At 45.1% G+C, this 12,200-nt stretch overlaps 1 protein-coding gene across 1 annotated transcript; it reads left to right on the forward strand.

Moving 5' to 3' along the window:
- The first annotated feature begins 2,985 nt into the window (after positions 1-2,985).
- On the forward strand, positions 2,986-8,758 carry FGF19 (fibroblast growth factor 19). The gene is made up of 3 exons (XM_064425948.1): positions 2,986-3,806; positions 3,902-4,005; positions 6,958-8,758. Exons 1-3 carry the CDS (start codon positions 3,473-3,475, stop codon positions 7,288-7,290), a joined length of 771 nt encoding a protein of 256 aa, XP_064282018.1. The 5' UTR covers positions 2,986-3,472; the 3' UTR covers positions 7,291-8,758.
- The last annotated feature ends 3,442 nt before the right edge of the window (positions 8,759-12,200 follow it).

A 12,200-nucleotide genomic window follows, 5' to 3' on the forward strand; every position in this document is an offset into this window, starting at 1 on the left:
CTGACATCTCCAGCCCTGCCTGGAACCTTACTGCCCTCAGAGTATTTGCAGCCTCTGTAATTCTCCCACCTCTGACTTCAGAGAAAAGGGGGGAAGACTGACAGATCTCTTCACAAAAGTAATATTAGATCACACTCGTGTAATCCCAACTCCAAAATCTGCAGGAGGTCCCAAAGACAGCCCAAAGGAAGCAGAAAGTCTTCAGTGTTTCTGTGGTATTTCCCTCTTCCTGCAGTGACTCGTAAAACCAAAGCTTTCACCATGATATTCCAAAGATATTCCATAATTGAGAAAATGTCTCTTCATCCTAAACACCTCCAGTTTATCACATTTTGAGTCTCACTCAGCCTTGAGTGACTCACCTGTATAATTCTTCCTTTGATTTCCACCACAAGGCAGCCTGCTATGACCAACTTTGACTCATGGGTGGCTTCTTGCCCTATTTCCTCACCATTTTTTGTGGCCACCTTCCTTAGTTTCTTTTCAGTTGGTTTCAATGATGTCGTTATCTAATACGGTACAAGTCCTCTGTTACCTTTTTGGTTTGTTCCAGGATTTCTGGATGTTTGACTTTTAATTATAGCTAATTTTATTCTTCCAAAACATATTCACTTCAGCTTCATTATTGCCGAAATCTGGACTTCTCGTTCTGCAGAAATTGCATTGGGACATTGAAAAGTGCACTGGAAATAAATGATCCATTGCAACAGGTGAAAATGCTTTTGCAATTGTGTAGTGTTTGGTTAGGAGGTATTTTTGTTCTGTAAGATTTTCCTCCTGGGTTTTCGGGTGTTTTTCCCATCCTCATAAAAGCAGAAAATCTGACACTACCAGATTTCCTTGTTGCAGGAAGCAGGTCCAGCATTGGAAGTGAATGTGGGATTTACCCTACAATACATTTGTTCTGCAAACATATCTTTTTTTCCTGCAAATGCATTTGTACGAACATGCAAAGGCATGTGTCTTTCTATTGAACTTTGATAAAACATGCCAATAAATGATAAAGTTCAGTGACACAGACAGGAACTGAAATTAAAATAATGTGTCGCAACTCTTGTATTTTGAATTCAGTGCTCATTTACTAGCTCATTTATCTCTAGCTAAAAATAAGTTACCTTTAGTTTCTAGCTAAAAATAAGTTACCTGAATCTGAGTTAATCATCTAGGCTTTATTTTTATTTTTTTCTTTATGGAGGCAAGAAGAAATGAGCACTTCCAGGGTATATTCGACCCATATCTCTTCAGCAGCTGTGATAGGATTGGCACCATTCCATCTAGTTAAGTGTTTGCAGACACTTACCTCTGTTGGGGACTACTGGGGAACTTGGACAAATCATTTAGGTTGGAACCTTCCCCTAACAAGAGAGGCCATTCCAAAAAATTAGTTAAGTGCTTAACTGTTAAGTACATTTTTGTTTTAATTTGATTAGACACAAACCCTTTAACACCAGCTGATGCAACATCAGCAACAGCAACAACGAAAATAGTTTTTAAAGGTTCTCCATCAATTGTTGGGAAATTCTCCTTTACAGTCAGCTTTTTCACTGATTTGAAATATCATTTAGTGCAAGTGATTTGTCCTTTCTGCCTCAATTTTTGATCCTCACAGAGATGAATGAATAAGCTCCAAGCATCAATTCCTTACTGCTTGAAAGAAGCCTGAAGTTCCTGATGAAGAAAATACTCGCAATTATGATTATTGTTCCACTAGAGTAAAGCAGAAGCAGTGGTCATAAAACAGCTTCTATTCACTGAGATGTACAGAAATATTGAGCTAAAGAAGCCCTTCAGATTAATTTCAGACTATAACCTCTGCGTGTGTGGTGGGTGCTCAGTACCTTGAAGAATGCCAGGATGAGTTACATGCACAACTGCTGTGGGGCCCAGGGTTGCAGGGCAGGAACTGCCTTTGTAGCAGCCATGTAATAACATTGCAGAGGAAAAAAAGAATTAGGGACTTGCATGCCTTAGTATTATTTACTGGGCTTATAATACTGTGAACTTCCGTGATGTAAGGAAGACCAGAATTGGTAGGAAAGCCCACGCATGATTTGGAGGATGCAGCAGGAGACACCTGAATGAAAAGTGGGCTTAATCCTTATTAATTATTCAGCAATCATGCAGGGAAAAACTAGGGTCTTTTCTGGGTGTTTTAAGCTGATCACCAAAAAATGCCCAGAGCTAATCAAAAGCAGTAGCTGCTTTTGAAGTGATTGATGAGATTCAATCCCTCGCTCCCAGTGAGTTTGTTATGTGAGACCCTGATCATCCGAACGCGGACCGATCGATGTTGTTAACTCCAGTTAAATACACCTGAAGTTGCACATGAAAATAAGTGCAAGAGATCATCCCACAAGCCTCTGTATTTTTGTGTGGTTTGTCTACGTGCTCATCCTCACTGAGCTAAGGAAAGTTTGTTGTGGGAATGTTTGCAGGAGGGAGATGCAAGTGCAGGGACAAAAGGATGAAAGCGAACAAGCAAAATATAAAAACAGTATGTGGAAGGTGACCGAAGCTTGGTGCTTCAGAGGAAATGGCCGGGAGGTGGGGTTATATCTTGTTAAATTGTCATTTAATTGTCAATTGTGGGGGGGAGGGGAGTGAAATTTTTTTATGAAATTACCAGTTTTCTGTTTGGGAATCTGAGAAAATTCCTTCAATGATCACTTTGGATGTACAACAGAAGAGTCGGCAGCAATCCGTTTAAATATGTCTGAGATACAAATATGGTGGAAAATCCCCAAATTTGTGCGTCTTCTTTTCCAGGGGCACTCGCTCCCTGGCAGGAGCCCACGTGGAAAAAAAATCCATGCGCAGAGCAGAAGAAAATTTCCGTTTGAAGCTTAAATCGGGCGATGCAGTTTTACTTCACCCAGGATTTCCCCCCACCAAGTCTCTTTGTAAGAAGTGGGGACAAACAGGAGCTGGAGAGCGCCCCCAGAGCGGCTCCCCCGAGACGAGGCAGCCGCATCCCAGGGGCCAGGCTCCATCTAGTGACACGGCCGGGCATGGCCGGGCGGGGGTCCCGCCGGGAGCCGCGCCGGGACACCCGCAGCCGCCGGTACCTGGCCGGACCGGGCTCTGCAGAGCCGGGCCGGGCTGTACCAGCGCCGTGTGCCTCCTGGAACCGGCAGCGGCGTTCGACCGTGTCGAAGAGGCGAGCCCAGGTGTAGGCAGCAACTCTTCTGATTTCTGAAAAAGGAAATGAAATACAGGACGGGCAAGGCCGGAGGCAGGGGCTGAGCCGCGGCTGAGCGGGGCAGCCTCCTGCCACTGGGTGGGCTGGGTACACACACGCCCACCCCCGGTCCCCGTGCCGGCAGCACATCGGGGCTGCGGGACGCGCAGTGCCCCGGGAGCGCGGCCGCAGCCTCGCAGGAGCAGAGAGCTCGGAGATGCAGATGCGGAGGAAGCGACCTTAGGGTGTCACCCGCTTAATATTTTCGGGGGGAGTGACCGATCCCGCTATGAAATGGGCTCCGTATCGGATGCGGCCGGATCGATGGAGCTGATAAGGGCGAGCTATAAAAGGCCGGGGGGCGGCTGCGGCCGCGCTACAGCCCCGAGGCGCCGCGCCGGGATGGGGCTGCGCCCCGCCGCGCTGGCGCTGCTCGCCCTGGCGGCCGCCGCCGCCTCCGCGCTGCCGCTGCCGCTGCCCGACGCCGGCCCGCACCTCAACTACGGCTGGGGAGAGCCCATCCGGCTGCGGCACCTCTACACCGCCAGCAAGCACGGGCTCTTCAGCTGCTTCCTGCGGATCGGCGCCGACGGCCGGGTGGACGCGGCCGGCAGCCAGAGCCCGCAGAGTGAGTGGCGGCGGGGATGGGGATGGGGATGGAGACGGGGCAGGGCCGGGGCCGCGGGGGTGACGCTGCTGTCCCCTCTCTCTGTCTGCCCGCAGGTCTGCTGGAGATCCGGGCCGTGGCCGTGCGCACCGTGGCCATCAAGGGCGTGCAGAGCTCCCGGTACCTGTGCATGGACGAGGCGGGGCGGCTGCACGGGCAGGTGAGCATCCGCTCCGCTGTCCCCGCGGGGATTTTCCGCTCTGGAACGGCGTCGTGTTCTAATGATGGGGTAACAAAGCTCCCAGGTGTTGGCCACTGTCCCTCCCCCACCTCCCCTGCCTGTTCTCCCTAGTGACCTGCGGTTCTCGTCACTGTCACTGCCCGAAAGGCTGTGGGGATTGATAGAAGGCAGAAAGGAAACGTCGTTTAGAGAGTAAATGATGTTTTGCGTGTCCCCCGCCAAAATATACCGAAAGTATAGCTCAGGGCAAAATCGCATTTAGGTTTAAAATTCTCATCGGTGGGAGACTGTGATTCTGCTGCAGGAATAGATTTAGCTCTGCCATAGAATATGAGTATTTTCTCACTGTTCAGGTCAGGTATTCTGGAAAAAAAAAAAATTTAAAAGAGACTGCTCCTTTGGAGAAGAGTTGCAGCCAGCTAGTTGCCAGGCATACAACTCCCAGGAACATGGGTTGCCATCTCTTAGGAAGCTGCAGACAGGAAAAGGATTTTGAGGGAGAAAGGATGCTTCTCCACCGCCTCACTTTTGCCCTGCTGTAACAGCACAGCTGCAGCACTCTGAGGGGTTGGGGAGTTACGTGCCCCTCTGATGCCACTAGATCAGCTTTTTCACTGGGTTTAGCAATAGTCATGACATAAACTGATTTTTAAGGCATGTGGATACATTCTTGACTCTAGAATTTGACAGGTGCAGTTCAGATTTAGTCTGTACAGAAGCCTGAGTTTCACAGAGCTTTTCATGATGCCACAGTAAAGATACAGCCTGATTCTTTTTTGGTTACTCCAGCAAAATTTCTACTGATTTTAATCAGGAAAGGACTTGGCCCATACTCAAAACTCCCAGTATCATTTAATAACAGTAACACTGACGTTTCTGAATGTGGATAAAATTAAGAATGCGGAACACAGAATTAAGCTTTCTTTCTGAATTTTGTCGCTGTTTTCGGCTCAGTTGAGGCTGAGATGAGGTGCACAGGTTCAGATTATATGGTAGGTCAATTATTAGCTTAATTCTTTAATGTATATCCAAAACAAATCGGAGCCTGGATTCTGCTCCCATTGGAGCTACCAGCTGAACTTGAGCAATGACAGAATTTAAAAATTTTTTTTCCTATGGCATAATTTTGAAGGCATACACTGGAACTGCATTTGTTGGTGTAGCGTATTAGATGCAGGCTGGAGTTTTATTCTGAAAACACAACAGCACGTAACTGTGCTGTCCCATCTCCGTGCTGGGGACACCTGCTGTCACCTCTGTGCTCACAGCCCAGCCAGGCAGCTCTGCAGGTAAATCTTTACCTTATCAGCACCATGCTCAGGACTGGGAGAACAAAAGGGCAGACACGGTGTCTGAGGGCTGAACCTGTGCTCCTGCAACTTGGCCTGTTTTAACACTGGAAAACTGGTGACTGGGGTTGGTTTTTGAATGTGCTGTGTGCTGTAGTCAGTAGTTATGGGGAAATGCTGAATCTACTGACATACCGTGATTCCTCCTGTGAAAAAAATCCCTCCTGTGGGAAAAAAAATCTGGAAATACTTAAAAAGTCTGTTTGGTACTTGTTTAAGAAAACAGACTAGAGACCATCCCAGTCTGGTGAAGAGGGAAAGGTGTAGCTGAGACACAGGGACTCAATCAATATCTGTTGTTTGTAGTGTGCACTTCTTGAGCAAGAATCTTCTTTATTTCATCATCCTTTTTTGTGAGGCTGAGCACTCATGAAGACAGCCAACAATCCAGCCCCAATGTTTGGTCATATACACATATTTTTCTGAGATATAATGTGTGTGTGTAAGGATAAATATTGCAGCATTTTATTTGAATAAAACATTATTTTAATTACTTTATTAATTTGAAACATGCTTTTGAAAGATAACCAAATGCACACCCTTAATTTTACTCCGTGTTACTGAGGGTGTCTGAGAAAGGCCGAAAAGTATTAAATATGCTCTCTGTTCAGACAGGCAGAACATTCATGTAAGGACATTTCTGTCTCTGCAGACTGAGACATAATCAGCAGTTCTTTTTTATTGACCAAGGTTCAATCACCTGCAGTAGCTGAGACGGAAATAGCAACAAAGTTGTAAGAAACACAGAGCTGGTGTAAAGATCTAGAGAGGTCTGACCTGCTGATATGGGTTTAATATACAAATATTATGTATATTTCTATTTATATTTATTTATATTTATATTTATTTATATATATTTATAACTTAAGATGTTACAAGTATATAATATCTGTACAGGCCATTGCAAATGTAATCCTACAAATTCATACCTAAGAAAATACATTCTTTTGTACAAAGTCATAACTTGTGCTGGTGTTAATTCAACAGTTCTCATGTTAACATGAAAATGACACTTCGTAAAAGGGTCTTTGGCAATTTCAGTAAATTCTGAGTGGAAAAAGGTGGAAATTACCTTTTAACATTGTTTTACTGATTGGCCATGCTGCCTTTCTACAGACCTGATCCTGAAGCCCTTGCACAGGCAAATCTCTAACAGAGCAGGAATCATATGCTTGGAGTAGGATTTACTACTGCAATTAAGGACAATTCATCTAAATCAGCTCTGGCATCTGAGACTTTTTCCCACTGCTCAGACAGGATAAGTGTGGTGGCTGTGGAGAAGCACATCCCAGGATTCATCCCTTATTTAATAGGATAGACATGGAAAGAACTTCAGGGGCTCTGGAATGGAATGAAATAGAAATAGAAATGAATAGAATAGAATAGAATAGAATAGAATAGAATAGAATAGAATAGAATAGAATAGAATAGAATAGAATAGAATAGAATAGAATAGGGATTGGGAAAGCCAGGATACCCCCACTGAGGGACTAGGATTTCTCCCAGCCAAGGTTTGTTTTGTGGTTGAATACAACCAGCCTGGTGGGCATATTTGTAATTCTCACTATTCCTTGCTTTTCAGCTCAGGTATTCAACTGAAGACTGTTCCTTTGAGGAGGAGATTCGCCCAGACGGCTACAACGTGTATAGATCCAAAAAACACGGAATATCAGTGTCTTTGAGCAATGCCAAACAAAGACAGCAGTTCAAGGGAAAGGATTTCCTTCCCCTGTCTCACTTCTTGCCCATGATCAACACTGTGCCCATGGAGTCAGCAGACTTTGGTGAATATGGTGATTACAGCCAGGCCTTTGAGCCAGAGGCGTTCTCCTCGCCCCTGGAGACGGACAGCATGGACCCCTTTGGCATCGCCTCCAAACTGTCCCCAGTGAAGAGCCCCAGCTTCCAGAACTGACTGTGCTCCCACACGTTTTCACAGAAATATTGAAGAGTACTGCCGGGTTTGTAGCTTTCTGTGTAGTGATATTTGAGAACTTTTTTGTGTGTTTGAGTATGGAGCCAGCCTCATCCTTGTTGTACCTGTAAGAGATGAGTGCCAGTAGGCTGTTCTGTAGTCTAAAGAATTTCCTATCCATAGTTTTGTTTGGAAAAGGAGGATTAAATACGAAAAGTTTAGCAGCCTTATCAGAATTCCTCCATAGGTGGTGATAAAATAACTGTAATTTTTCTCCACCAGCTTCACTTCCACATATATTAACCTGTTATAGCTGCTTGTACGAGCAAATGCAGAAAACCTTTTCCGCTTCAGAGACCTCAAACTCAAACACTCGGACCAAAACTAGATGAAGGAAAACATCCTGCCAGATGTGACTTGAGTTGATGCTGCTTCTTAAAAGTCTGCTAACAACATTCTGGGGAAAACTTTCTATGGAAAGCATACTACTGAAAAAACAAATCTGCTTGTATATTGTGCTTTTTCTTCCCTTTGAAAGCAGGAGAAGAAAGGGAAATATTTCTCCCCTTACTGCTAAGAAATACTTTGGGAAACTTGATTGTTGGTTTCTTTTGTAGGCTAAATTATGTTCTCTGAGGCATCAGAATCATCCAGCAGAGAGTTCTCGTCAAAATCAGTGAGGATTCAGTTTGTGGTTGGAAAGGTGCCCAGGGATAGAATTGATGTTCATCAGGTAGGGAATGAGCAGCTCAAATGAATGTTTAAATGAAGATTCTGTTGTATATAAGCATGTATATGTCATTAGCAAACAGAGAAAAACACTGAGAACGGATGTATAGGTCAAATCAATTGTAAAATAGGTTTTTGTGTTTAACCTTTAACCACCAGGAATTTTTTCAAGTTACTTCCAGGCTTGATTCAGCATCCATGGGAATCAGTGGCGAGATGGTTTAGTGAGTTAAAAGCTGCAGAACTGGGTCAGGATTCCTCTTGAAAGAAAGGGTTGTGAGTATCTCTGGCCAAGGCACCTGATGTCTTCAAGTTCTGTCGTCCCTCTGAAAAGAGTCAATGAAGGGATAACCAAGGTGAAAGCAAAGGAAAAAAAAAAAAAGAAAAAAAGAAAAAAAAAAAAAGAAAAAAAGCTCTACTGGAAATACTGGTGTTCTTCTGACCTAGCACTTCATTGCCAATGCAATATTTATAATTAATTTATTGAATACGTACATCTGTTTATTTTGTTACTGTTATTTATGCTCAAAATTCTATTTATATACTTCTGAAGGTGGGTTTTTTAGTTGTAACAAATCTTGTGAAGTTTTGTAATCAACAGAATTTTAGCCAACAATAGCCAATGTTTAGCCAATTTTTAAATAGCCATAATTTTAGCTAATTTTTAAATCTCTGTGCATTATCATTAGTGTAATGTGTACATTTGCAATAAAAGAGAAAATCATCTTCAACACTGAAATCTGCTTGAATTTTCTGTCTCTCCCTAAATGCCATATCCACACATCTTTTAAATACCTCCAGACATGGTGACTCAACCACTTCTCTTGACAAAAAAGTCCTGTGGGTAGAAGGCTGCTCCCATTTAAAAATGGGAACCATTCTAACCAGCACTGCCAGGGAGAAAAGTGGGGGGTTTTGCCTGAAAAAGATGTCAGTTTCTGGCAGGAAAAGAGCCCGAATGTGTCCATTTGGAAATGCAGTGAGACACAGGAACAGCAGATTTCTTGGCTGGCAAACACCTCCCATGGTGTTTTCCCATTCTCTTTTGTGCTGAGCTACTGCCACATATCCAGAGGGTTCCTACTCCTCATGTGCTGCAAGAGGTAGTTCTGATTTTCAGGTTGTTTTATTCCAAAACTTTTCAGATTTCAAGGGGTTTCATTTTGAGTTTTGATCAGTCACTATATTTTCTTTGAACACCTTTTAAAGCCTTTCTTTAAAAAAAAAAAACCAAAAAAACCCCAAAAAAAACAACAACAGAAAAAAAACCCCAGAAAACAAAACCAAAACAAAATAACAATGGACTTTTAAAGTTTAGACAAGAAAAGAAAAGTCACTTTTACTCTTCTGCTAAAAAATTGCACAGATTTGACAGGAAACATGGCAAATAATGGAGTTTGGAGGGTACACGATTTAACTGACCCAGTGAGGGATTTTTTAAGTGGGTGTAACATTGTGAATATTTCTCAAGAGTGCAAAGACAGGCAATCTTACATTTTGGCAACATCATATTAAGCTCTCTTATGACCCTATTTGCTGACACCTTTGGCGTACATTCTTCCACCAGCAGCACTATGATTTTTCCTGCAACAGCATGATTAGAGGTTGGTTCAATATTTATTCAGACAGAGGGAAGAATGCCAGGAGCTAAATTAACCCACACCACTTCCTGGGGCACTTGAGTTTTTGTTGGAGTTTTCCCATCCCAGCTCTGACCAAACCTGGCTGTTTTGCTTATAAAATCTGACAAGACCTTGGCTTGAGGTGGGAGGATTGCTGGGAAGTGCTTCCCCTGCCACCTGACTCGGTCAGGAACCGGGTGTGCAAAACCTCCAGAAAGGACCTTTGGTTCTGTGGGAATGTAAACACCACCGCCACCCTCAGCACACCCCTGTCCCCTGCCCATCAGAGCTCCTCAAAGGCAGCAGGACAATGGCGGCGCTTTCATTTGCAAGAGCACATTTTACAGCCCTAAAACGTTTTTATAGCTCAGGTGTCAAATGTCTCCTTGGGAAGTCTCAGCTGGAAGCTGTGATGTGCAAATACGAGTTGCTAGAGGAGCGGGGAGGCTGCAGCAAAGGAGATACTGAGCGTCTTCATTTCCACTTGGAGGAAGTGTAAAAACCTATAAATCAATTCAAAGTCATAGTGTCCACTTTACCTCTGCTCAAATCACTGAAACCCTGTTGGTGGAAAATTTGGGGCCCACTCTTTCTACTCTGCCAGCGTACTTTTCATATAAATGGGGAACAACTTGATAAATTAAATAAAATTTCCCTTTCTTCCATCAAAAATATACATATTCCAACACCAGGGTGGCAGAGTGGTGGCCCAGAGGGTGATGGTGAAGTGGTGCTGCATCCAGCTGGCGGCCAGTCACCAGTGGTGTCCCTCAGGGCTCTGTGCTGGGACCAGTTCTGTTTAATATTTTTATAGATTACATGGATGAAGGCATCGAGTCCTTCATTAGTAAATTTACAGACGACACTAAGCTGGGAGCTTGTGTTGATCTACTGGAAGGAAGGAGGGCTCTGCAGAGAGGCTTAGATCGGTTGGATGGTTGGGCAGAGTCCAGCAGCATGAAGTTTAATTAGTCTAAGTGCCGAGTTCTACATTGTGGCCACAAAAATCCCCTACAGCGTTACAGGCTGGGGACGGTGTGGCTGGACAGTGTTCAGGCAGAAAGGGACCTGGGTGTGCTGGTCGACAGCCGGTTGAACATGAGCCAGCAATGTGCCTTGGTGGCCAAGAAGGCCAACGGCATCCTGGCCTGCATTAGGAATTGCGTGGCCAGCAGGAGCAGGGAGGTCATTCTTGCCCTGTACTCGGCACTGGTGAGGCCACACCTTGAGTGCTGTGTCCAGTTCTGGGCCCTCAGTTTGGGAAGGACATTGAGATGCTTGAGCACATCCAGAGGAGACAATGAGCCTAGTGAGGCGCTGGGAACACAAGCCCTGTGAGGAATGTTTGAAGGAACTGGGGTTGTTTAGCCTGGAGAAGATGAAGCTTATAAGTGACCCTATTGCTCTCTACAACTTCCTGAAGGGAGGTTGTAGACAGGTGGGGGTCGGTCTCTCCCACCGGGCAGCACTGACAGAACCAGAGGACACAGTCTCAAGCTACATCAGGAAAGGTATAGGTTGGATATTAGGAATTAATATTTCACTGAAAGAATAATAAAGTACTGGAATGCTCTTCCAGGGAGGTGGTAGAATCACCATCTCTGGATGTGTTTAAAAAAGACTGGACATGGTACTTGGTGCTATAGTCTAGTTGAGGTGTTAGGGAATAGGTTGGACTCGATCTTAAGAGGTCTCTTCCAACCTCATTTTTCTGTGATTCTGTGACCCAGAGCCACATTTTCATTAAGTATCTGGAAAATAATAGTATATGCTAACTTTAAAACATGTGCTTGTAAATGAGTATAAATATTTCCTTTGACCAGTGTTGATCTGTAACAACTTGTAAGTATTTTAATAGAGCAGCCTAGAACAGCACACTACAGTTTGGTTGGATATTAACACCAAAAATATTTATGTTTTAGAATCATAGACTGGTTTGGGTTGGAAGGGAGTTTAAAGATTATAATTTCATTCCAGGGGCAGGGACACCTTTCCACATTGCTCAGAACCCCATCCAACCCGGCCTTGGACCCTTTCCAGGGATGGCACATCCACAGCTTCTCTGGGCAACCCGTGCCAGGGCCGCACCACCCTCGCAGGGAAAAAATTGTGGGCATATGCACCAAAACCACACTTTTGAAAGCCACAGACACCAATATTATGTGAGAGACATGTGCAAACCCTATCATTCCACGACCAGAGACAGCAGCCGAGAGAACGCCCTGAGGCTGTGTCAGGTTGGATATCGGGTGAAGGCTCCTCGCCCTCAGGGGGCTCGCAGCACCAAGGCTGGCTGAACAACGCTTTGAGCGACAGGGTGGGATTTCTGGGACGCGGGGGTGGGATTTTTGGAACAGTGTGTGGGATTTTTGGAACACTGGGCGGGATTTTTGGGACACGGGGCGGGATTTTTGGGACACCGAGGTTTCCCCGCGGACGGCCGAGGCCGGCCGGGATCTGCGGCGGCGCTCGGGCGCCCCCTGCTGGCCGCACGCCATCGCCGCGCGTGGGCGTGGCTCACCACGAGGGGGCGTGGCCTGTGTGTGCGGACCACGCCCC

This window comes from Passer domesticus, chromosome 6 (assembly GCF_036417665.1).
Source record: "Passer domesticus isolate bPasDom1 chromosome 6, bPasDom1.hap1, whole genome shotgun sequence".
NCBI lineage: Eukaryota > Metazoa > Chordata > Aves > Passeriformes > Passeridae > Passer > Passer domesticus.